This window comes from Heptranchias perlo, chromosome 10 (genome assembly GCF_035084215.1).
Source record: "Heptranchias perlo isolate sHepPer1 chromosome 10, sHepPer1.hap1, whole genome shotgun sequence".
NCBI classification, from domain to species: Eukaryota; Metazoa; Chordata; class Chondrichthyes; order Hexanchiformes; family Hexanchidae; genus Heptranchias; species Heptranchias perlo.
In genome coordinates this window covers 41,416,106-41,442,937 of record NC_090334.1, presented here as the reverse complement: position 1 = coordinate 41,442,937, position 26,832 = coordinate 41,416,106, and the positions used below count along the sequence as shown (strand labels likewise).

At 40.1% G+C, this 26,832-nt stretch overlaps 1 protein-coding gene across 2 annotated transcripts in view; it reads left to right on the top strand.

Moving 5' to 3' along the window:
• Positions 1–26,832, top strand: part of daam1a (dishevelled associated activator of morphogenesis 1a) — a 178,348-nt gene that overhangs the window by 140,870 nt on the left and 10,646 nt on the right. For both annotated transcript variants that reach the window (XM_067991525.1, XM_067991524.1), the window contains 7 exons: positions 6,280–6,364; positions 12,525–12,631; positions 13,621–13,709; positions 19,368–19,536; positions 22,023–22,130; positions 23,694–23,754; positions 25,036–25,167. In XM_067991525.1, the coding sequence (XP_067847626.1) occupies positions 6,280–6,364; positions 12,525–12,631; positions 13,621–13,709; positions 19,368–19,536; positions 22,023–22,130; positions 23,694–23,754; positions 25,036–25,167 (751 nt within the window). The remainder of the gene's footprint in view (positions 1–6,279; positions 6,365–12,524; positions 12,632–13,620; positions 13,710–19,367; positions 19,537–22,022; positions 22,131–23,693; positions 23,755–25,035; positions 25,168–26,832) is intronic.

The window sequence follows — 26,832 nt, the reverse complement described above, 5'->3', positions numbered from 1 at the left end:
ATCAGGGACAGAGACCCCCGTGGCGAATTCTCCTGTTTGTGCTCCTGTTGAGTGAAGCTCCATACTGGGAACAGAGCTTTGCAAAATTTACCCTTAAAGCTTCAGCTCTCCCTGACATCAGCAGAAGTTTCTCCAGTGAAAGAAGTGGCCACCAAGGACACTCAGTACTCTATATAGCAACACCTCAATTATAATTTATTGTGTGTGTGAAACACTGTGGAATGTTTTGGAGCCACTTGATCAGGCACAATATCGATGCAACTATTTGAAATTCTTTAAAAGGATGAAAAGAACCAGCAATTCAAGTGAAGGGAATGGCAAATGGGGAAAGAAACATTGTAAAAATTCATACTGCAGCTGATAAATGTACACCGCTGCTATTTTAGGATGATATAAGGGGCTGTACCTAAGAAGTAATGTCCTTATTCTGTCAAGATACATATTTAAGCCTTTTGTGGCTGGAATTTCCTATATACTTATGCTTGTGCACATTTTAGCAGTTGGTCGTGGAATGTCATGGGCAGCAGATGGAAGTGTTCCCAGTTGTCTGCTGCCTAGGAGATGCTGTGGCATGCTGAGACTATAAAGACAAAAATAAACCAACTGTGCACTAGTTCTCTGAGATAAGAGGGAGAAAGCAGGACTCTGCACTGTAGTTGAGATTATTTGTTACAGATTTTTGAAGTTGAGCCTCAGACTTCCATAAATCTACTGACAGTGCACCATTTCCTACCTAGTCTGCCATGTAGCTGCTCCTATAACTGATGGTTTAGCACAAAAGTTCTTGAAGTAGCCTTTCTTTGTATTCTAATAGGAATTTATATTACAAAATAACTCTAATGTTTAGTTTATTGAATGTTCCTTTAAGCAATCACCTAAGTCCCATTTAAATTAAAATTAGTTATAAAGAAATATGATTACATTTAACTCCAGTTTCTGATGTCACATGGGCTATTTCTCTTTACTTGGTATTCATAATGGCCTGGATTTCCTGTATCGCACTTACGCAGAAATTACGTTGAACTGCATGACTTGTTTTTTCGCCAATCTTGCTGGTGGGAACTTACACCAAAATATCCTGCAGAGCTCGTTTGCCTAAGCCGGAAGGTAAATCCGGCGTAATAAAAATGCAGCATCACCAGTTGTTGCACATGTTTGTTACAACTGTAGATGCTATTTTTAAAACGGTGTATTTTCTGCTCATGGACCCTCTACACTGTTGGGAAAGGTCAATACAGGTAAGCAATGCAAAAACTCCTTTGCTGGCCTGTATGGGTAGCCAGAAAAATTGGTGGCAAGTGGCATGTAGAAAAAACACTCGAGCTGGTAGCACTAATGCCATATCATTTACATTGATTTAACGTTTGAAGCAGAGGCAGTTACATGCTAATGGGGAGAGACCGGGGCAATGCGATTAGTTTTGGATTGTTCTAGCAAAGAGCTGGCAAAGACACTGGGCTGAATGGCCTCTTTCTGTGCTGTAAATTTCTATGGTTCTTAGATTCAGTGAGCTGCTACCGACAGCAGCAATAAGTGGCAATGAAGTGTAAATACAGAATAAAATAGTAACCATTTTCCGATTAATTGGCTATGAGGTCAGCAGAGCGTAGGGAGGGAGATCGCAGCGGAAGGTTTGCTTGAGGGGCCGGGAGAAGCACTTCTGTTCCTCCTGGTGCACAAGCAGTGCTGGAAAAGCACTTACCTGCTGGATCTGGCATTTCTCGCTGGGTTTCCTAAGCCCTGGAAAACCTGGCTCGCAGCCGTTAAATTCAAATGGCTGTCCAAATCTGAGGAACAGAACCTCATTTAAATATTAAAATCATAGGATCATAGAAAGGTTACAGCACAGGAGGAGGCCATTCGGCCCATCGAGTCCATGCCGGCTCTATGCAAGAGCAATCCAGCTAGTCCCACTCCCCTGCTCTTTCCCCTTAGCCCTGCAAATTTTTTCCTTTCAAGTACTTACCCAGTTCCCTTTTGAAGGCCAAGATTGAATCTGCCTCCACCACCCCCTCAGGCAGTGCATTCCAGATTCTAACCACTCGCTGTGTTTAAAAAAAAAGTTTTTCCTCATGTCACCTGTGGTTCTTTTGCCAATCACCTTAAATCTATGTCCTCTGGTTCTTGACCCTTCCACCAATGGAAACAGTTTCTCTCTATCTACTCTGTCTAGACCCTTCATGATTTTGAATACCTCTATCAAATCTCCTCGTAACCTTCTCTGTTCCAAGGAGAACAACCCCAGCTTCTCCAGTCTATCCACGTAACTAAAGTTCCTCATCCATGGAATCATTCTAGTAAATCTCTTCTGCATCCCCTCTAAGGCCTTCACATCTTTCCTGAAGTGCAGTGCCCAGAACTGGACCCAATACTCCAGTTGTAGCTGAACCAGTGTTTTATAAAGGTTCAGCTATACAAAACCCTGGCTGGATCGCACCTGGAGTACTGTGAGCAGTTCTGGGCACCGCACTTTCGGAAGGACATATTGGCCTTGGAAGGGAGTGCAGCGTAGGTTTACTAGAATGATACCCGGACTTCAAGGGTTAAGTTACGAGGAGAGATTACACAAATTGGGGTTGTATTCTCTAGAGTTTCGAAGGTTAAGGGGTGATCCGATCGAAGTTTATAAGATATTAAGGGGAACAGATAGGGTGGATAAGAGAGAGACTATTTCTGCTGGTTGGGGATTCTAGGAGTAGGGGGCACAGTAAAAAAAAAAAAAAAAAAATTCGAGCCAGACCTTTCAGGAGCGAGATTAGAAAACATTTCTACACACAAAGGGTGGTAGAGGTTTGGTGCTCTCTTCTGCAAACGGCAATTGATACTAGCTCAATTGCTAAATTTAAATCTGAGAGAGATATGGGCCAAAGGCAGGTATATGGAGATAGATCTCAGATCAGCCATGATCTTGTCAAATGGCGGAGCAGGCACGAGGGGCTGAATCGCCTACTCCTGTTCTTATGTTCCTATCATAACTTCCATACTTTTGTACCCTGTGTCTCTATTTATAAAGCCCAGGATCCCGAAAGCTTTTTGAACCGCTTTCTCAACCTGCCCTGCCACTTTCAACAATTTGTGTCTCTGTTCCTCTATCCCTTTTAGAGTTATGCCCTCTGGTTCATATTGCCTCTCCTCGTTCTTCCTACCGAAATGTATCACTTCGCATTTTTCTGTGTTAAATTTCATCTGCCACGTGTCCGTCCATGCCACCAGCTTGTCTATATCCTCTTGAAGTCTATCACTACCCTTCCAAGTTTTCTGTCATCTGCAAATTTTGAAATTGTGCCCTATACGCCCAAGTCCAAGTCATTAATATATATCAAGGAAAGTAGTGATCCCAGCACCGACCCCTGGGGAACACCACTGTACACCTCTCCAGTCCGAAAAACAACAGTTCACCACTACTCTCTGTTTCCTGTCCCGTAGCCAATACTGTATCCATGTCGCTACTGCCCCCTTTATTCCATGGGCCGCATTCTTGAAGATAAGCCGACCGTGTGGCACTTTATCAAACACCACATCAACTGCATTGCCTTCATCTGCCCCCTCTATCAGGTTAGTTAAACACAATTTGCCTTTAACAAATCTATGCTGGCTTTTCCTAATCAATCCACCCTCGTCCAAGTGACTGTTAATTTTGTCCCAGATTATTGTTTCTAAAAGTTTTCCCACCACTGAGGTTAAACTGACTGGCCTATAGTTGCTGGGTTTATCCTTACGCTCTTTTTTTGAACAGGGGTGTAACATTTGCAATTCTCCAGCCCTCTGGCACCACCCCCGTATCTACGGATGTTTGGATGATTATGGCCAGTACCTCCGCAATTTCCACCCTTACTTCCCTCAACAACCTAGGATGCATCCCATCCGGACCAGGTGACTTATCTACTTTAAGTACAGCTAGCCTTTGAAGTACCTCTTCTTTATCAATTTTTAGCCCATCCAGTATCTCAACTATATCTTCCTTTACTGAGACTCTGGCAGCATCATCTTCCTTGGTAAAGACAGATGCAAAGTACTCATTTAGTACCTCGGCCATCCCCTCTGCCTGCACAAGTAGATCTCCTTTATGGTCCCTAATCGGCCCCACCCCTCCTCTTACTACCCATGTACTGTTTACATGCCTGTAGAAGACTTTTGGATTCCCTTTTATGTTGGCCGCCTGTCTATTCTCATACTCTCTCTTTAGGGAGAGATGAGCCAATATATGGACCATAAACCACTGAACCATTCATAATTGTCTAGTTAATAGTGGGTTGGAGATTTATTATCAGGCTGCATTAACAATACTTGCATTTATGAAGGAAAAAAACTGTTGTCATTAATATATGGCTTCTTTATGAATGAGGATTAAGTGAAGTGTATAATGGTAATTGGAAATGTATGTGAATGTGGATTACCCATAGTATGTAATGGGAAACAGGTATGTATATATGTTAATTAACTCTAAACATAGCAAATTATGTTTAATTCTCATTCATGCGTGGGCCTTCAAAAATGAAAAGTAGGTAAAAAATGCTGCCTAAAAGATGAGTATTTTACCGTTGCGTACTTTCCCCCCAGCTTTTATGTGAAGAGCACTATATAACCCATCTTTGTTTTATTATTGCATACCAGTTGCACTACAGCTAAATTTATTGGATTTTCTTGAACGTCTGAAAATGAAAACATGTGGACTAGGCTTGGATGTGTTTACAGTCTGCACAACTTACATTATGTCCATCACTTTTACAGGGACAGATAGGCTTTTTTTGTTTTGAGGCAATCCTTTGCTAATGTACAATAAAGCAATAAACTCTTAAGGTTTGGGCATCTACTGGTCTGCATTTAAAGCCACTTGTCCAGGACACAACTATTTATATTAAATAATTAACTATGTGACCAAAAATAATTATTTCTGAGAAAGCTGCAGCCACTTTATAAGCAATTTTATTACTTCATATTGCCCATTTTTATACGATGTTACAAATATTAAAATAACAAGACTTTTTAGTTAAAATTAATCAAAGTTTCCATACAATAGGCAATGGGAAAAATTTGATTTTTTTTAAATGGTAATCCTTGTGCTGATCAAAGTGAGAGATATCTGTGTTGGAAAAGATGCACTTTTCAGTTTCTTGCATTGAGCACTACAGAGTCATGGCACTGGTTCGATGCAGCTCCCTATATACTGCCTTCCAATGAGCCTTCAACACCCTCTTGCACCCACTTCCATTTTCATCACCAGTCATCCTTATGACCTACCCATCAAATGTTCACAATTCTATCAGTGGGGTGGGGGCGGGGGGGGAGAAATATTTGTCATGCAGCATGGATTACATTGGTAAATCTCAGTTTTGCTATATGTTTTTCTCATATTCTCCAGTGAGAGTAAGCAAGAGAATGTTGCAAAGGCAGGGCTTATCTCTGCGTTGAGTACAAGTGAAAGCACTCTAAAACTGTAACTCGTGTATAGCTATCTGTTATTAAAATATAAATGGTGATATCATGGGCCACCATTTTATAAAAGTTGCTTTTTTTTTTAAAAGTGGTGTTTCACACCAGCTGCTTTTATTACTACAGCTGAAACTCATTCTTACTGTTGGACATGATCTTTTTCAGATGGCTTTGATGGTGCACCAGTTGCCCATTTTATACTGTGCTGTTGGTGGTGTGTTTGTGCCAAAAAGGTGCTATGCTAGGACCAAAAGTGCAGTATTGAAGTGGCAAAACTAAAGGTTCAGCTATGGGTGAATTGCTTTGCTACACAGACATGTGTAAATTGGGGTGCAAGATAGAGTTGAAGTGGCTTATGTGATCAAAGGTGACCATCCTTCACTAGCTGGTTGACAGATATGACTTACAGGCTCTTTAGTGATATTATCAAATGGTGCAGAATTATACAGTAGACTTGTTCCCACTAGAAACTGGATTCAAACCTTCCCAGAACTCATTTTGCTCTTGGCACATGAAGCAATCAGTGAGGGGGTGATTTGAATTTGGGTTCCAGGTTCGAAAGCATCATGTTCTAACTGCTGCACCACTGCCTTCAACCTGTATTTTAATCACACACCAGATTACAAATTTAAAACAAATACTCTTCTGTGGCTCACTGAAAAAAGTTGTATGGTAGCTGAGATATTCCCCCATCTGTTATCAGTGGTAGGAGGTTTGACATGGATAACCACTTCTAAATAATGACATAAATGTGGAAGTTTAAATTATTTTCACAGTTCCAGCTATATATGTGGTAACTTTCATCACTGTGTAGTGTTTTGAATGATATATCTGTTATCCATTTAGGTTAAAGCTGTCCAACGAGGAGATAAAACGTGCTATTTTAACAATGGATGAACAAGAGGATCTGCCTAAGGATATGCTTGAACAGGTACTATTGTTTGGCTGTGACAAGTTTTTTGTATTAATAATGTGTATTTGGTTGGGGGCGAGGCTGTAATCAATTTCACGCTGATTTACTTTTTGGGTGTGAGGGGCCACCACATGTCAGCTGTGGCTGAGAAGGTAAGTCTCTACCATGTCACTCTGAACTAGCTGCTAGGAGGTATGTGAGAAGAGCTTGGGAATGACGATCCCTCCCTGTGGGGAACACCTCACCTCCATTTGGTGTCTTGCCATTGAGATAGTGATAAGAATCTTGGCCAGAAATCAAATTTGACTTTTTTTTTAACTGTGAACAGTGCTCTTGTACCTGTTTACCTACAGAACAATAGTGACCACACTTGATCAATGCAAGTTCTTTAGTCATTTTGAGCCTGAACTCACCTTGATCCAGCCTTTCTCCAGGTCAACTGGGGCAGCAGATGCAGTAGCCTATTGTCATTCACTATACCATGTAACTCAATAGTCCTCCCTGTATCAAATAACTCAACAAGCCAGTAGTTACTGCTTGCATTGCACTGGGAGACAGTTCCAACTTTTAACTCTCTCTGAAAAGAGAATTACCATTCCCTGTTGGTTTTTTTTTTCTAAATCTGTGGTCATATCCTCTTGTTCTACACCTTATTAATAGCAACCTAAAAGGGTGTGAAATGCACCACTGTGTGTTTTAAATCACAAAATAAAATAAGTATTGGATCAAAAATGGAAGTTTGGCCTCTTCTCTCCATTTAAAACACATGTATTCAAAAGTTCAGTCTGAACATTGGTTTTCATGTTAATAGAGAAAATGTGTTGCAAATAAGTTTGATACTTGTAGAACTTGATTAGCTAACTGAAGTAATCTGATCCAGTTGCCGCTATGATTTTGTGAACATTTAAGCTTGTTGACTAGCTCAGAGTTAGAAAGGTCATGTGTTAGACAAGTTAAATATTAGGTACGGAATATTCTAAACACAATGAAGAATGTACCTTCACAACAGTATGTAGCTTCTAGTAAATGTGATCATTGAATTTTATGGTTCATGTATTTTGAATAAATTCTTCAAAATAATGTTTCTCTTTTCAAATTAAATTTTGCCTCCCTCTCTTTCCCCCCCCCCCCCCCCCCACTTTCCTGCAAAAAGAAAGTAGACGCAACCAGAAAATAAATTCAACAGACCAGTCCCTTATGAAGCCAACTGAGTAACAGGTTTATTGCTTATTTAATGCCTCAGACACTCTCTCAAATATCCCTGACGGTTTATAGTATTTTTAACTGCTATATATATTTTCTATCTATTATAATCACCACAATTATGTCCAGTATACCAACCCATTTCCACCTGCATTTGTTATTGCACTCACTAGCTGTCTCTCTTTCTCTTCGCCATCATGTGCTGCAAAAACATTTGTGGGTTGGAGACAGAAATGGCATAGATTTCTAAAGCTGGATGTGAGCTGTGGTTTGTTATTGAGCCACTTCCACCAATTAATGTAACCTTTTGATCAGAACTACTTATATCTCCCTGCCTAGTCACGCTGGCTTGGGTAAAGTGGCTACGTTTCCCAAGAATTACTTCATTTAAAATTAGCACAAACAATGTAGTCCGTGGAAATGTAGTAAACAGTGAGGAGGATTGCAGCAGACTTCAGGAGAACATAGACTGGTGAAATGGGCAGGCACCTGGCAGATTGAATGAATGTAGAAAAGTGTGAAATAATGCAATTTGGAAGGAAAAATGAGGAGAGGCAATATAAACTAAATGATATAATTTTAAAGGGGGGTGCAGGAACAGACACACCTGGGCGTTCACATACACAAATCTTTGAAGGTGGCAGGATAAGTTGATAAAGCTGTTAAAAAAGCATACATTGGCTTTATAAATAGAGGCATAGAGTACAAAAGCAAGGAAGTAACGGTAAACCTTTGTAAATCACTGGTTAGACCTCGGCTAGTGTATTGTGTCCAATTCTGGGCACCACGCTTTAAGAGGGATGTCGAGGCCTTGGAGAGGGCACAGAGGAGATTTGCCAGAATGGTACCAGGGATGAGGAACTACAGTTATGTGGAGAGTCTAGAGAAGCTGGGATTGTTCTCCTCAGAGCAGAGATGGTTAAGGGGAGTTTTAATAGAGATGTTCAAAATTATGATGGGCTTTGATAGATTAGAGGGGGAGAAACTCTTTTTACTGGCAGGAGGGTCAGTAACCAGAGGACATAGATTAAGATAATTGACAAAAAAGCCAGGGGGGAGATAAGGAGACATTTTCTTTACGCAGCATGTTGTGATGATCTGGAATGCATTGCTTGAAAGGGTGGTGGAAGCAGATTCAGTAGTGACCTTCAGAAGGGAATTGAATAAATACTTAAAAAGGAAACATTTGCAGGGCTATGGGGAAAGAGTAGGGGAGTGGATCTAATTGGATCGCTCTTTCAAAGAACTGGCACAGGCACAATGGGCTGAATGGCTGCCTCCTGTGCTATATGATTCTATGATAAGTCTATAGTATCTTTGGTATTAGCTGCTCTACTTGTTGAAGATGGTAACTTGCTGTATTAAAGGAAGGAAAAATACAATAATATCTAATTGGAATTGATTACAAATGGTTACCAGGCTGCAAAGATTGGAAATAATTTTTATCATCTAAATGATAGCTCATTACTATGAACAATACTATGATTTTTTAAAAATAGGGGATGGGTGGTGACTGAAAATTTGAGCGTTCACATTTTTAATTTATTTTCGACATTGGTATAGTAGCAAACTGTGGTTAAGGAAGTTATTTTCCTGCTGCTGTTTCATTTGACACTTCTTCAGTGTCCGAGTCTTGGTCTATTTAGCGACATGCTGTGAGTTCTCAATGGGGCTGCTGAATGGACATCCCTTTGGGGAAAGAAAACAGATCTAGGATTCTGCCTGTGCCACCCTATGGAAGGGAACCTGTTAGTCACAGCATTGGCACTTGACATGGGGAACTGTGTAGGGCCAACAGGCCATTCTAGCAGAAGAGTATAAGAACATGATTAGAAAAGTGAAATGCAGTGGAATGTGTTGTTGCTACCTGTTCATGTCCATTACTAAATGCATTTTTATTCTCTCCAACATGTCCTGCGCCAAATGTTTTGTGACCAGAAGATCATGCAATTGGCCTACTCCTAATCCTCTGTAATTAAGCTGATGACTGGGAAGTGTACAATAATGGCCCAGAGTGACACACCAGCTGTTTTTTCCTCCTGGGAAGGAATGCTGGGTAGTGTGGCAAATATCAGGAAGTTGATTTGAGAGGATTGTGGGAACTTGTTAGCATCCTCCTGCTCCACTGCATACCATGATAGAAATCTCTCAAACTCTACCACCATAAGCCTTTGGAGTTTTATTTGGAACCAACAGCTTGGTGTTTGTGCATCAGTTCAGGTGTTTAACTCTAAATCCACCGGTATTTCTTTTTTAAAAAAAAGTTGCTGTTTTGCACCTGTACCAAATGACACTGAAGTAAGTGCATCCTAGTGTGTACACATCAGCTATTCCATAGTAATAGAATAAATGGCACCTGTTTTGAAGTGCAAAAAGGACATGATTAGTCTTAAAATGTACTGAACTGTACTAATTAAAAATACTTAGATACTTAATACTGTAATTAAAATTGAGTTGAAAGTAGAAACAATTTAAAAAGAAATTAAACTTCATGCAGGCCTTTCTTTAGCGAAGTTACTGAGGCAAGCTCTTAAACAAAAACATACTGGTGCCAGATTTCTTGATGTACAGATGGACACTTTTGAGTTTTTCTTTGCATTGGTTTGTGTGTTGGTCGTCCAGTTGAACAAAACTAATGTCCGCAATAAAAGTACCACCAATTCAGGTTGTTTAGAAATGTGTACATTGAGGGTTTATTTAGAAATTCTCGTACGTTCACTTGAATATTGTTTACCCATTAGGGTATGGCATTACAAAGTTATTAGTACTGTATTTCAGTTAGTCATACACTTAAAAAAAAAAACTGGTTATTGTGGATTTAAATCTTTTTTGATCTGAAATACAATACCTCTTTAATGAAGTTGTTAAGTGATTTGTAAAAAGTTTGAGTAGTGGATTATGAATTACATGTGGTTTACAATTTAAAACTACAGACAGCTTTTCTGTTCATGTTTGACATATGTAACGTTGCTTTAGGGTGACAGAAGCTGGCTCGTTATTTTATAGGAATCTCCTTGCACCTTAATCACTCCTCTTTCATCAATTCAGCTTCATGCTGCCACATCTGACTGCCATTAGTCAACTGAGTGGACACAGCTGGTTACAGTTTAAAATGTGAACAAAATAAAATAGTTGTTCTTTCAAGATTGCATGAATTGGGAGCTTTGTAATGTTGTCCAGATCAAGGGTCCTCGTTCCTTAAGATGAAGGAAAGACATTAAATAGCACCAGTCGTTGCTGACTGTTGCCAGTTACCCAAACCAAAAAGTAACCTGAGGAAAATACAATTTCACAACTACTTCAAGTACTAAGTTCTCTTGTGAAATGTTTGTATTATGAGACTTGAAACCTATTGATATTTAGATCATTAAGGTCACAAGTCAAGGGTAAATTGCTTGAACCAAAGTCTTGAAGTATCCTTAGAAAAAAAACTGGGAGCAAGCTAAGGGTCTGGTACAACTGAGAGTCAAAAGAGGGAGTATGACATTTGGAGTAAGAAGTTTATTGGATCTTTGTTAATTTACACAAGATATTTTAAATTAGTTTTTAATTGTTTCTTTACAAATCTAGTAAAAATTGAATGAAGATATTCCAAGTATTTGTTGTAAACATTTTGATTGTTTTTGACTCTCAGTAACCAAATGTATTTCAGTTAAATAGAATCCACAATGCTCAGACAATTAACCTGATTTCAACATACTTAAATGTTTTGTTCTGTATCTTAAATAATTTATTTATATGTGAGCACTGGGAGTACTTTGCTATACTCTACGTTGTTGGCAGAACAACCTCAGACAGTGCTCTGAAAATGTTAATTAGCACGGCTTGTCTAAATTATTTTTCTTTTTTTCCCCTTCCACTTTCCCGTAGACTTTGGTGGGGTATGGGTTCTATAGATGGTGATTATGTTCTGTTACTTGACCCAAGTTAGTTTAGGCAGTGACCGGCAATGAGGTATTTGACCATGAGGAGCTTCGCAGCTGAGCCTGATTTTGTTCTCACCTTGTATCTACATACTAAGACTTACAGCAGGAGTCACTGGATAGTGATCAAGAACCATAGCATAGCAGATTCTTCTCTCTTTCCCCCCCACCCCTTTAACTCAAGAGTTCTGAGGCTAATTGTAGTGATCCTACCACCACTTCAACTGAGATCAGCTAACCCCACAGTGTATGGGGGATCAAACCTAGACATTCCTGGTCTTAACCAGCTAAGCCATTAGGTTAACTTATCTAAACTCATATATCTGATTTTGTGGTACTATAAATATATTTTACAATTGGCACTGGGAGAAAGAAATGAAATAGGAATTATGTCCCTGATACTAGCAAGTAAGAGTCTGTATGGCCAAACTGATATAAGAATTTTTCCATAATGCTAGGAAAGTGTTTGAAGCTATGGGCATGAATACTGTCCAGCTTAATTTCCCACAAGACCCCTACAATCATTGGTAGTTTTATTTCCCCCCCCCCCCCACCATCCCATCAGTTGAGGTTGGATTCTTTCCTGAGATGAAAGTGTTGTAACTTATTCCACAACTTTATCTCCTAAAATGAAATTGAAAATGTTCAAAAATAAATAATGCCTGAAAAGCATGTTAGCAAAGTGGATTGATCTGCAGTGCATTACACCATGTAATGGGAGGAAATCAGCCGTGCCATTGTGGAGAGGTTCCTAAAAGGGTCCAGTGGCTCCACATGGGGAGAAATGAAAAATGATAGAGCTGATGGCCTGTCTTTGGGTTATTCACATGCAACCTAGTTCATGTTTTTGGAGAAACCTTTTAGTTGGAATGCTTTAATTGGTTCTCCAGCTTTTTGTTTTGGCCAGGAATGTGTTGCACAGAGCATGTCCGATTAGGACCAAAGATCAAAAACTCACATACAATAACTGAGTTAAGGTTAACTGAAATGCCATCAGTAAACAAATAAAACCTTTTACGTTTTATAGAAATGACTTATGATTTTCCTTTTAGCTGCTGAAATTTGTCCCTGAGAAGAGCGATGTTGATATGCTGGAAGAACACAAACATGAAATTGAGCGCATGGCAAAAGCAGACAGGTTCTTGTATGAAATGAGCAGGTATGTACGTCAAAACACTGATGTAAATCCATGAGTAAAACAGGTCAGTGGTGCAATGCTTTTGTGTGCCAACGTGCTGTTCCCTATGTTATTAGGGCACATGTTTTTGTCTGCAAATTCCCCAACTGGGGAGTTCCCATCAGGGCTGGGTTATCTAAAAGGGGAAGTGAACTGCAAGGCGCTTTCATGGAACTTGTAGACTGTTCGAACATTATTTGCTTTGGACAGGAAAGAAGGAAACAAAGTTGGGGATAAAGGGACTGACCAAGGATTTGGTGTATCAAAACCATTATTTTTTAAAAAAAAACATTCAGCCAAAACTCACTTGAACCAACAAAAACATCATTCAAATGCACAAAGGATTTTTCAGCTTCATTTTGTTTCTTGACACTGAACTACAGTCAGAAACACATGATTTTTCATTCTTGGAATGCCAACAACCTGTAGTTTTTTGATAGTGTTATAGACTGAAAGATTTTAGGTAGGCTTCTGTACCATAATTTGATCAATATTTTAAAGACTCCCTATAGCTTTTAAATACTAAAGTGGTGCAAAATGGGCGGTGGCAGATCAGCCACCAGTTATACAACCTGCCCCGATTCTACTTTCCATTGAAGTCAATAGAAATAAAAATCAGGTAGGGTGCATAACAGGTGGAGGTTTTTTCCCTCCTCGCTCCCCCCACCCCGGTTGTATTCCCCCTGCCAAAGTTGAATTTCAAAATCTTAAATAACCGGAAGTAACAGGTTGGTTTAGAACTCATTTACGTGTGTATACGGAGGAGATTATTTTTGTAGATTTTAACTTTAAAATGCATTACGCTTCAGGATGACGCACCCTATTATTAGTATGTCATTGTTAGAAAGAAAATGAACATTTGTGTTGGAATGATCTGATTTGAATGTTTGGTGATAGCAGGAATTCCATCTCAACAAAATTGCTGACAAACACTGTGCATTCATGTTTATATGTATTGACTTTTTCACTAGAATTCCTCACTACCAGCAGAGATTACAGTCCCTGTATTTCAAGAAGAAATTTGCTGAAAGAATAGCTGAAGTTAAACCCAAAGTTGAAGGTACAATTTTTCTTCTTATCAGGCCTTCTCATTATTCAATGGCTTTTAGCCCTAAGTCAGCATTCATAATAAGAGGTCATGATGTTTGTTTTAAGATGTTTTAATATTGTATGTGACTTCTCTTATGCTATTTTACACTGTGTCTACTTGTGTGCTATAAACACGTTTGCCAATTTAATAATGTACCAAATTTATATTTACAGTGTATAAAATTATAGACTGTGACATTGTTTTTTAATGAAATTCAACAATAATCATTCAACCACTAAGTTGAACAGTTTTCAGTTAGTGTGTGTAAACACAATGCATATTACCTGCAGAGTGCCACACCCACTCAATTGCATTTCTCTTGCTGGTAGTATCCATTACGTCATTGCCACTGTGGTGGTATAATGACGAGCATAATTTATTCAAATATCTTCAGTGCAGTTAAACAATTTAACAGGAAAAACAGTCGGGTAGATTATTCCAGGCTAACTCCCATGATCAGCCCTTGTGATTTTTCTAAGACGTGGCCCTAATTACAATGATGCATTTTATTTATGGACCGTTGTAGAACAAGTCCGCTGAACTAAACATATTATCTAACTATCACAGTATCAACAAGCAAAGCACTGAGGTTGAATTTCCACACGGCTTCTCCTCATCAGCCATAATTCAGTGCAAGAGCCATGGAAAATGATACCTTTCAGGGTCTTCTGCCGAAGTTAGGCCAGACGAGTGGGAGAAGGCCAGCGAATAAACCATCCCCTATGGGGTTTGTGTGTGCATATATATGTATATGCAATGTATATATATATTTTTTCCAATAATGCCTTTTGATTAACGAATACATAAATAATGTGTGGGAAAAGTGAGTTAGAAGATCAGTCCTGTACAAAAGGTTCATTAACTGTAGTGTGGAACTTTATTTAAAAATCTATTGAATTCATGTTTTCTTTCAGTAATTGCCGTAGGGCTTCTGGGAGACAGTTTAAGCTTTTCACGAGCCTTGGGCAAGACCATGCTTTTATCCAGTTAGGCTAAGTGGTATATCAGAATTGCAGGACAATATATTTGTACTGATTATGCCCCAAGCAAATTGAACATGGTGAAAATCTGTTCATCAATAATTTGTTTCATACTGGAAAGAAAATTAATGAAAATATTTGTGCCAAATCCGTAGTGAAATATTAAAAATCTGAACCTAGAGTGTGTCCGGCCTCGATCGGGAGGAGGAGTGGGGGGGTGGTGGTTGTGGTGTCTGGCCGGGATTAGGTGGGGGGGGGGGGGGCGCGCGGGTTTGTCTGCAATTGGGGGGTAGGGGGAGGTTGTGGCAGCGATCGGAGGGAGGTGGAGGGGCCTGCGCAAGGGAGACCCAAGGCTTCCTTGTGAGGCCTAGAGGAGCACTCCTACCCCTCCCGGCCTGCAAGCAAAATAAATTTAAAACGTGCTTTCTGGACTTTTTCTGGCCCAGGATCCGGCTCCCGGCAGGTTTCAAAAGAGCAGGTTAATATCTGGATATGGTGGGAAGAAAGCGAGATCGGTGGGGTTAGCTGATTCCTGTTACTTTAAACCTCTCCTCCCCCCGCCCCCCGCCCCCCGCCCAATTTCTGCCAGGCAGGGGCAGTTAAATTCGGGCCCTTGGTGTTGAGTGCTACCAGCCAAGCTAGGTCACACAAGATCAGATCATGGCATAAATTTTAATCCCCAAGAACGGCTGGGTTGCGGGGGGGCGGGGGGGAGGGGGGGAGGGAGGGGAAAAGAGTGGGGACTAAAAATTCTCCGTTTTCAGGCGGGACCGCGTCCCAGCTCCAACGCGCCTACTTCCGGGTTTGACCCAGACGCATTTGGGTGCGCACACTTCTGAAACCTGGAAGTAAGTATTTAAAGGCCAACTGAGGTACTTGAAGTCCTTAAAGCTGTTAACTTTTTGTGTATTGATCTACACAAGCCGTTTTAACTGCCTATGAGCTTGTCTTCCGTGGCCTCTGAAATACGCCATAGAAATGGAGATGAGTTGCAGCTTGACCTCATTTAGACCTTTAAACCAGTGATTGACATGTGAAGAAAAGGTGAATTTTTGCAGCAGGGCAATCCGTTCTCTCGGGCAGACCTTTGGCTGGAAGTTCTTTGTGTTTAGACTGAGATATCTTGGTTCACATTCAGAATTCTTGTGTTCGCACATATTTACCTACACTTTGGACCCCCTCAAACTGACATCAGGATGGGGGTGGTGGTGCGCAATGGATTTATTCAACAGTACATCTGAGGGGGAGGCACATCACCATCTGCGGTAGGCAGGGTGTGCAGTTCTGGGAGTTGCAGGTGCACAAGACAGAGGTGTGCCACAAGGACCTGGAGAAGAGTGGTGGGGCCCAATGGAAGGGTCATTGTCACAGGAGGCACTACCCACGTGAGAGGGTCTACAGGCAGAGGCTGAGTCTCTTGGATCTCTGAGGAGCAGTGCCTACGCAGGCTAAGATTGAGTTGCCAGGTGGTCCAGGTACGCTCCTTCATGCAGAGCTACTCCCAGCTGGGCCTGGTGGCCACACGATGCCCATCGCAGTTAAAGTCACCACTGCCCTCAATTTCTTCACCTCCAGATCCTTCCAGGGCACCACAGGTGACATCAATAGGATCTCTGTCGTCTGCTCATAAGTGTATACAATAGGTGACAGATGGCTTGTTTGCCAGGGGATCCGACTAAGTCAACTTCCGCTGCGACGACATCAGCCAGACTGAGAAGGCAGTGGATTTCCACACTCTGGTTGGCTTCCCATGGATGCAGGGCACAACTGATTGCATACATGAAGCAATTCGAGGACCTGCACATAAGCAAGGGCTGTTCATCAACCGAAGGGGATATCACTCCATCAGTGGGTAGCTGGTTTGCGACCACTAGAGGAGGTTTCTGCAGTTGTGTGCCAAATTCCTGGTAGCTGCCATGATTCCTTCATTTTGTGCGAGTCCAACATTCCGGCCCTCTTCCACGCACACGACAGACTTGAGGGCTAGCTCCTTGTCCCCTTTCGCCATCATCCCTCTCCTGGGCCACAGCCACATCACTCCTACCACTCTGCTGGACAACAGCTTGGAGCAGATCTGTGACGCGTTGTGAGGCTAAAGTAGCTGGCCGCCTGTTTAAGGCGGCAGAATAGTTGGCATCCTGAGTCCGCATGGCTGTTGTCACGGCCTGAATGGACTCATTTGTGAGCCGTGCTTGAAGCTCAATGGAGGCTGCGATTCTCTCCATCGCAGACATTCCCGCATTTTCCTGCGCCACCATTCCACTAATGCTGGAGGTGGACTCTTCCATCCTCTCCGCTATTGCGGAGAGTGTGCGTGGCATATTTTCCAGTTCCTTGCAAAGGTGTATCTATACCTCTATTGTTCTCCTTCTCAACGATGGTTCCCGGGGTTCTTCATCTGCGTCCAGCTGAGCAAAGCTTGGAGAGGAGAGCGGACCCCGATGTGGACTCTCCACAGCTGTCCCTGCCAGCAGTGCCTGCTCATGCTCACTTGAGTGGTGAATCATCAGGTAAAAACCCAACTAACTGTCTAACAGGACCCACCGAGGTGTGAGTAGCTGCGCTAGTGAATGGCTCAATTATGATGTGACGCATGGAGCTCCTTTGAGGAATCGCCCTCGTCCAGATAGTGTGTCGCTTCAGTAATTCGTGAAGGCCCTGGAAGAGAATATAAAGCTATATTAAGAATAATTGCAGAAGTTATGTTGTGATGAGCATACTGAGGTGTGCAACAGTCATTGATAACATCAATTCATGGTGTGTGTGAGGGATGTTAAAGTTCTGTCACCATACACTTATCTATATTGAAATTCATTTGCCAATTACATGCCCATTCTGCAAGTTTATTAATGTCTTCCTCGGTATTAACTATACCCCCAATTTGATGTTGTCCGCAAATGTTGAAATTGTACTTCTGATTCCCGAGTCCAAATCGTTTATGTAAATGGTGAACCACAGTGGTCCCAGCACCGATCCTTGTGGAACACCACTTCCCACCTTTTGCAAGTCTGAATAACTACCTTTAAATCCTACTGTTTTCTGTTTTGTAACCAGTTTGCTATCCATTCTGCTACTTGTCCCCTGACTTCACGTGCTCTGACCTTAGTCATGAATCTACAATGTGGTACCGTATCGAAGGCCTTTAAAAATCTAAATATATTACATCTACTGCATTTCCCTTGCCTAACCTTTCTGTTACTTCTTCAAAGAATTCAATAAGACTGGTCAAGCGTGACCTTCCCTTTCGATATCCGTGCTGACTATTCTTTATTATATTTTCAGTTTCTAGATGTTTTTCTATTACACCTTTTGAGTAAGGATTCCATTATCTTTCCTACTACCGACATTAGGCTAATTGGTCTGTAATTCCCTGGACTGGTTCTTTCTCCCTTTTTAAATATAGGAATCACATTATCTGTTCGCCAGCCCTCTGGCACTATTTCCTTTTCTAATTAATTTTTACATATATGTGATTGAGCCTCTGCTATCTCTTCCCAAACTTCTTTTAATATGCGCGGATGCAATCCATCCGAACCAGGGGTTTTGTCCTCTCTAAGTTTGATTAGTTTATCAATTATTTCCCAATCCACCCCTTTTTATCTTAAATGTATTTACCTTTTTTGATCTCTTCTGATGTCATGCCCACCATGTTAGTCTTCCTGGTAAATACTGTGGCAAATAATTATTTAATATTTCTGCCATTTCGCTGTCATTACCTTTGAGTTTATTGTGTGTATCCCTTAGTGGCCCTATCCCTATCCTGATTTTTCTTTTGTTATTTATGTATCTGTAGAAATTTTTTTTTATATTTCTTGATAATTTAATTTCTTAGTTTCTCTTTGCCTTCCTAATTGATTTAAAAAAAAATTATTTTCTAACCTTTTTGTATTCCCTTTTGTCAACCTCTCCTTCGATGTCTATGTACTTAGTGTATGCCTTTTTCTTCAGTTTCAATTTTGCCCTTATTTCTTTATTCGTCCATGGTGTATCTTTACTGGCTAGTTTGTTCATGCCTTTTATTTGGTTATATTTCTCCTGGACTCTCTTGATCAGTGTTTTAAATGTTTCCTACTGCTCTGTTTCTCTATCAGTAAATTTTTCCAGTTTATTTAGCTGTTAGATGTTGAGTCAAATTTGAACAAAAGTATGTGGGCCCGTTTAATTCAAGGACTTGTACTTGCATCTTTTTTCTCATGCCTAGAATGCTACGTTCATGTTTCAAGACTCACCAAATGAAATTTTGAATTAGAGATGTATTTTTTTTTTAAAAATATTTGAACTGAATGTATCATATTCAGGGTTTATTATGAAGCCTGGCAAATGGAGTGTCTTGTTTATAAGCAGAGCTGGGAAGGATTGTTAATTTTATTGTCCATTTTAATGCAAAGTACTTGGTGTACATTTCATATTTATTTTTGCCAAACCATCAAAAGTGACAAATTTCACTACTTAGTCACTTAAAGCAAGAGTTTGTTTTTATTGTAGCATCAGAATATGCTTTGTTGAGTTCATATTTTTGTTACTTAAGTTGTAAAGTTTTTATTCCATTTAATTTTAAATATTTTGTACCTCAGCTGGGACTTAACTGATTTAGTATAATACTATCGGAGCTATTTTCACCAATATAATTTGTTTTTTTTATTTTCAGCTATTCGTTTGGGATCCAAGGAAGTTCTGCAAAACAAAAAACTGAAGCAGCTGCTGGAGGTGGTTTTAGCTTTTGGCAATTACATGAACAAGGGACAAAGAGGCAATGCTTATGGATTCAAACTCTCTAGTCTCAACAAGATTGCAGACACCAAGTCTAGTATTGACAAGTAAGACATGACTGACACTACTCGTTCAAAATGAGATTGTTCTTTGCTGCTTTGTCAACTTTCAGAGGCAGTTCTGCTCTCTGTTACCTTACCTAGACTGTAGTTGAAGATTTTTATTTAATCTGTTATGGTTGTTAGCTATAGAGGCTAATATTAAAACTGAACAAGAACATGGCCTTAGGGGTAGTCTTCCAAGTTACCACAGTGTTCAAAGCCATGGGGGTTGGGAGGATTCAAACATTAACCTCAGAAATCAGTAAAACAATCCCCCTTGGTCTCTTGGGTATTATGGAAATATACTTCAGATAGGTTGTTTTCAAAAATTGTGAAGTAACTTTTTTGTGAAAATATTTTACATTGGAACAGGAGTAGGCCATTCAGCCCCTCGCACTTGTTCTGCCATTCTGTTAGCTTCATGGCTGATCTGCACCTCTACTCTATTTACCTGCCTTTAATCCATATACCTTGATACCCTTATAGAATCATAAATAGCACGGAAGAAGGCCGTTCGGCCCATCGAGTTTGTGTCGGCTCTATGCAAGAGCAATCCAGCTAGTCCCACTCCCCCACCCTATCCCTGTAGCCCTGCAAATTTTTTCCTTTCAAGTACTTATCCAGTTCCCTTTTGAAGGCCATGATTGAATCTGCCTCCACCACCCCTTCTGGCAGTGCATTCCAGACCCTAACCACTCACTGTGTAAAAAGGTTTTTCCTCATGTCACCTTTGGTTCTTTTGCCAATCACCTTAAATCTGTGTCCTCTGGTTCTTGACCCTTTTGCCAATGGGAACAGTTTCTCTCTATCTACTCTGACTAGACCTTTCATGATTTTCAATACCTCTATCAAATCTCCTCTCAACCACGCAACTAAAGTCCCTCATCCCTGGAATCGTTCTAGTAAATCTCGTCTGCACCCTCTCTAAGGCCTTCACATCTTTCCTAAAGTGTGATGCCCAGAACTGGACACAATACTCCAGTTGTGGTCGAACCAGTGTTATATAAAGGTTCATGACTTCCTTGCTTTTGTACTCTATGCCTCTATTTCTAAAGCCCAGGATCCTGAATGCTTTTTTAACTGCTTTCTCAACCTGCCCTGCCATCTTCAACGATTTGTGTACATATACCCCCCAGATCCTGTGCCCCTTTTCGAATTGTACCCTTTAGTTTATGTTGCCTCTCCTAATTCTTCCTACCGAAATGTATCACCTCGCATTTTTCTGCGTTAAATTTCATCTGCTCCCATTGCCCTCATCTACCCTCTCTGTTACCTCATCAAAAAACTCTTAGCTAACAAAAACCTAGCAATCTTAGTCTTGAAAATTTCAATTGACCCAGCATCTACAACCTTTTGGGGGCAAAAGTTCCAGATTTCTACTACTCTTTGTGTGAAAAACTGCTTATTGATTTTACCTCAAAGGCCTAGCTTTAATTTTAAAGTTGTGTCCTCTTGTTTTGGATTCCCCCACCAGAAGAAAATGTTTCTCTGTATCTACTCTATCAAATCCCTTTATCATTTTAAACATCTCAATTAGATCACACTTCAACCTTCTAAACTCAAGTGAATACAGACCAAATTTATGCAACCTATCCTCATAATTTACCCTTTAAGCCCTGGTACCATTCTGATAAATCTCCAAGGTCAATATATCCTTCGAGGTGCAGTGCCCAGAACTGAACGCAATACTTCAGATGGGGTCTGATCAAGGCACTGTAAAACTGAAGCATCACTTTCTCACCTTTGATTTCCAACCCCCTTGAGATACAGGCAAATATTCCATTACCCTCTTTGAGTATGTTTTCTATCTGTGCACCAGCTTTTACTAATTTGTGTTCAGGGACACCTAAATCCCTTTGCTCCTCCACAGCTCCTAGTCTCTCTCAAGAAAATATCCTGATTTGTCTGTCTTGAATCTAAAGTGGATTTGACTTCACACTTCCACACATTGAACTCCAACTATCATAGTTTTGCCCACTCACTTAGTCTGTCTATGCCCCTTTTGTGACTTCCTGTTTGAATTCATCATGAAAAAGTGTGCTTTTAATGCAGATTTATTAATGACCACACAGAAAACCTTTTAAATCTGCACCATTCCAATAGACATTAATTGTTTGCCTTTCCTGCTCCCTCCCTACTCCCTTCCCCACCACCAAAAAAGATGCCCTCATTCACAATAGCATCTCCATGTGCATCTTCCATAGCGTCTCAAGTATAGGCAAATGTCATAGTGAGCGGAGTTAGCTTTAAATATAAGTGTTGATTGTACTGGAAGGAAGTACCTCTTGGACATTGGAAGTTGATCACAGCAGGGGATATGGGTTTGTTTGACATTTTACTTCAGTCCATATTGGGAAGAATTAGGAAGATATTTTGGCTATTTTCTGATTCTGCAGATCCCAAACAGGTTCTCTATTTGATGTTGCATCATAGATCCTTATTACTTTGTATTTTTGTCTGCTTAAAAACAATTAACATTGTTCTTGTTCAAGGAACATTACGCTTTTGCACTATTTGATTACAATTTTGGAGAAGAAATACCCAAAAGTGGTGAACATCCATGAAGACTTGCAGAGCATTCCTGATGCAGCCAAAGTAAAGTAAGTTTTCAAGACAAGTAATCAGTTTAAAGAGAGTCTTACCAGCTCCCTTTTGAAAGATGAAACCGCTTAACCAAATTCAATGATGATGGTTGTGTCATCCCTATCTATTTCAGTTGATTTGTGTATTTTTTTATAGGAACAGTGAGTTATAGGTACTGATTATGATTCAGAGCCCTATTCTTTCTTCGTTTATGTCCTTCATGCATCAGGCTGCTAATAGAGTGGCAGAAATTGTGCCCCTTTTTGAGTGCTGGTGACCGCATGGCACCAGGTTTTTGGTATTGTGATTCTCCTTTCCATGCAATATAAAAAATGCACTTTCCGGGCTGCATCATTTCTGTTCCACATTGTCATCTCAGACAGCACACATCTGTAGGAATGAAATATCTTTTGTTTCATACAGCTGACAAAGTACCAGCAGTCCTTCCTTACTCTTGGCATCCATTCTTCATGCCAATTTGACGCTTGCTGAAGCACAACAGGCCACATGCGGTGCCTTTATTTTTATTCATTCTCCTGATACGGGCATCACTAGCAAGACCAGCATTTATTGCTCACCCCTAGTTACCCTTGAGAAGGCGGGAGTGAGCAGTTGCCTTGAACCACTGCAGTCCGCATGGTGAAGGTGCTCCCACAGTGCTGTTAGATAGGAAGTTCCAGGATTTTGACCCAGCGATGAAGGAACGGTGATGTATGTCCATGTCAGGATAGTGTGTGACTTGGAGGGGGAGCATGGAGGTGATGGTGTTCCCATGCACCTGCTGCCATTGTCTTTTTAGGTGGTGGATCTCATAGGTTTGGGAAGTGCTGTCGAATAAGCCTTGCCGAGTTGCTGCTGTACACCCTGTAGATAGTGCACATTGCAGCCAAGGTGCACTGGTGATGGAGGGAGTAGATGTTTAAGGTGGTGTCGAGCTTCTTGAGTGTTGTTGCAAATTGGGCATTGGTGCTTGACACTGACAGTAAAAAAAAAAATTGGTTTTGTCAGTGATGAGAATTGAAGAATTCACATGACGAGCCGGTAATGAACACTGATGACACTGGTGGGGTAGAGTGGATTTGGGTTGGGGTAAAGAATGTGTGTGTCTTGGAGCAATTGACTTTGCCTGACTTCATAAAAGCTGAATTAAACTACAGCTCAAATGACTGGAGCAAATGAAGCATTGAGTGTTCTTAACTATTTCAGAGCTGATTTCCACTCCCTCACAGTTTGGCTGAGTAGCCTAGATGATGATGTGAGCATTCCCTATTCAATTAAAAAATAACAAGTCTTTTTAGAAATGTCAGAAAATAAACAGATCATAAAATTTTATATTAACTGCTTGATTTTTAGATGTGGTACTGATGATAATGACATTACCCGCCTCCCCCCCTCCCCAATTCCCCCCTCAATCTCAAATAAAACAATTGGATGTTCCAAAATGTCTGTCAAAAAATCAATCTCTAAACTTGGGTAAGTGGGATTTTAAAAAACGAGTTTCAAATGGGATTTAGTTTTAATGATGTAAAAGTTGTTCCTTGGATCATGTTCATTTATCAGAGATGTGTGTTTTTGTGTAGTTTGAATGAGTTGGAAAAAGAATTCAATAGCCTGAGAAGTGGTCTGAAGGCTGTGGAGAACGTAAGTATTCACTGTACTTTTTTTCATTGTTATAGTCCTTATTAGATTTTTTTCTTTATTATATAGTCAAAGGAAGCGAGGGTGGGAAGCCTTCATGGTCATCAGTGTTATCCAGTTTCCCTTCACAACGGACGCATTTCCTTCCTCCACTGCACATGTGCCTTTTCCTTTCCATATTGTGCATTTGCACCAAAGCATCCTGATTTTGCTTTGTGTCTAATGTACCTTTTTAATAAGCTTGTTACAGTTAATTCAGTGTTTGCACATTTGTACAAAATAATTCTATCAGTAATGTGGTGGTGTGCTGACACTGAAGAGATGACCAGGAGTCGTGTTGTAGGTGATCAGTATTTCAGTCACAGGAAACACATTGGCCAGCTCTGATTTGAAGGTTGCTTTGTGTTTTTATTTAGCTTTCCTGTGTAATTCTATTGTTTCAGGCATTTAAAAGGGGGAAGCCAGATGCACAAGAGCAACTTTGTAGGATTTTTTTTTAGGAGTGGCGTGTTCCTTCTCTGCATCCTTGTAGAATATTATGAATTGTCATACAATAAGCCAGTTAATAGCACTATTTCTGAAGTTAGAATCATTTTGCATTTTGTTAATGAACTATGAAATCTTCATTTATGATATTTTTAGTGAGGCCTGAAATTTTTTTAAATTTTGACCGAGGAATCAGATGTGTAACATTGTAATGTCTCTCTGTCATAATTTGGATTTGGTGTATTCAATGAATTCCCAAATAGTGATTTTTAAAAAAAAAGAAAATTCTGACTTTTACGTTATTAAAGTCCCATGTTATTTGTGCTGACAATTATGCCTATGCATCTCAGATGTAAATGAGTGCACACTATTCAAAAAGGATGGCTTTTTATTATTAGCTTAGTAACAAGCTTTGCTATGATCTTGCACTATTGTTGCTGTCTTTCATGCTTTAAAGAAGAGTGGGTGGAAAACACAAAGGAACTTGGAAAGGGGAAATGCTCTTGTATTGTATTTATATTTCACAGCTTTTAAAAGTGGTTATGTACAATTGTCATTTAACTGTTTTGGTGAAACAGCTATTCATAATGTGATACAGTTTCATGAGTAGATGAAAAACATGGTTACCACCAGTCTGACTACCCACCCCTCTGCCCTGAGTACCAAGATTGAAGGAGTTTTGTAATCAGTTATCAGTGCTATAAACTGTTAAGGAATGTAAAGAAGGGAAAAGTATTTAAACAATGTTTTTCAAACTGTGTTATTGGAACAGTAGATCACTTTGTGTTTATTTCATAGGAGCTGGCATATCAAAAGTCACAACCTCCACAGTCCGGCGACAAGTTTGCCTCTGTAGTGAGTCAGTTTATCACTGTTGCAAGTTTTAGCTTCTCCGATGTGGAGGATCTTCTGTTAGAAGCGAAAGATCTGGTAAATAACATACAAAATTTTAAGCATTTTTGGAATTTCCTATCCCTTTACTACATAAACCCAGTACATTTGAAGTTTTTTAGAGCCTGTGGCCATGAACCCCATTTTTTTTCTGGTTTTCTTTCCTTATTCGTTTGTCTCTCCAAGCCATGGACTTCCTGCTTGTGGGTGGGCATCCTGTTCTTAGACTGCTACTGGTACTGCTCTGGTGTAGCTATAGGTGGAGATTCACTATCTCCCCATGAGGAGTAGGCTGGTCACTGCTCAGTAACGCACCACGCAGGATGACTGACATTGAAAACTATGGAGTAGGGGAGTCAGACGTACCTCCTTCCACTCTGATGTCACGTGATGATACGCTAACATGTAGCAACACCATTATGTTTATCTGGTTTTAGAACTATACAACCCGAGCCAGATATTTCCTGGCAGAGTCAGTGTAAATAAAATGATTTACCATTTTCAGCTTCTGTACTAGCACAACTAAGACTGCTGTTTCTGGGCAGCCAACGCAGTGCTTTCACAGGAGAGAAAAAATGGATACTTCAAGTCAAGATCTGTGACAGTACAGCAATGGCAAAAGAAAAGTGTTTACAGTGTATAAATTGAAAAATTTGTTATTTTACTTAAGAATCTATGGGGAAAGAACAGATTCAAAAAGTTAGCCTTGTTTCACTCTGAGTCCCGAACATTGTAATTTTTTTCTAATTGGAAAATAACATTTTTTCGGTCTTAAACACAGATTTTATTAGAAATTCAATGACAATCAACTTTTTAATATGCTTTATTTTAAATATTTGATTGTGTTGTAATCTCTCCCTGTAAATTGTGGTCTGTCTGTTTGCACCCATTACTTATCTTGGAAAGTGAAAATCTTTTGTCTTTGCACTGGGCCCTGTTGGCATTGTTTAATATCTGAACACAAATGTGTCTAACATCGGCCATATAAAAATTAGCTCTCAAATAAATATTTCTCACCACCTGGTGTTCTCAGGAATTTGTGGTTACACATCCTTTACTTGAATGCTTAGCTACATGCCTAGTTCCTGTGCTTAATAAAATGAATACATTTGCCCCAGCCCTATAAAGAAATGTGTACAGATGGTATTAATAGAGAAACTGTATGATGAGAGAAAAAAAACTACATCAAAGCATCTTAGGAAATGAATGTTTTACTAATAAAAGTGTTTGCTCTAGTTTTATGATCTAAAATAAATTGCTGTGCGCTACAGTGTGTATTAATCTTTTTACTGGTGTTTTTATTGGTTCTCACTAAGGAGGAATAGGAATGAGGAGCAGAACAAGATTAGGGCAGGAGTGAGTGGGGGGTTGAAGATGCATGCTGAAATCAGGAACAGATAATACCTACTAGATTGCATATTAATGTGCAAAATATGCTTAAGTAATTTTGTGCATGATGTGGCACTGTTGTATAATAGAAGACTATGGTATAACTAGAGTTTTACTGAATTAACTCAGTTGAAGATGGTGGATATGCAAATCAGATTTTTTGGTGGGGGGCAGAGAGGGACAGTGGTGTCAAATACTGTAGTAGGATGCAGATTTGTGCCATGATTTAGTTGGTCTCCAGCAAGACATGATGAGTTGTGATGCATTTCCCAGAAGAGGTAGAGGGCAGGAAAAGAGCAGGTGATTGAATCCAGA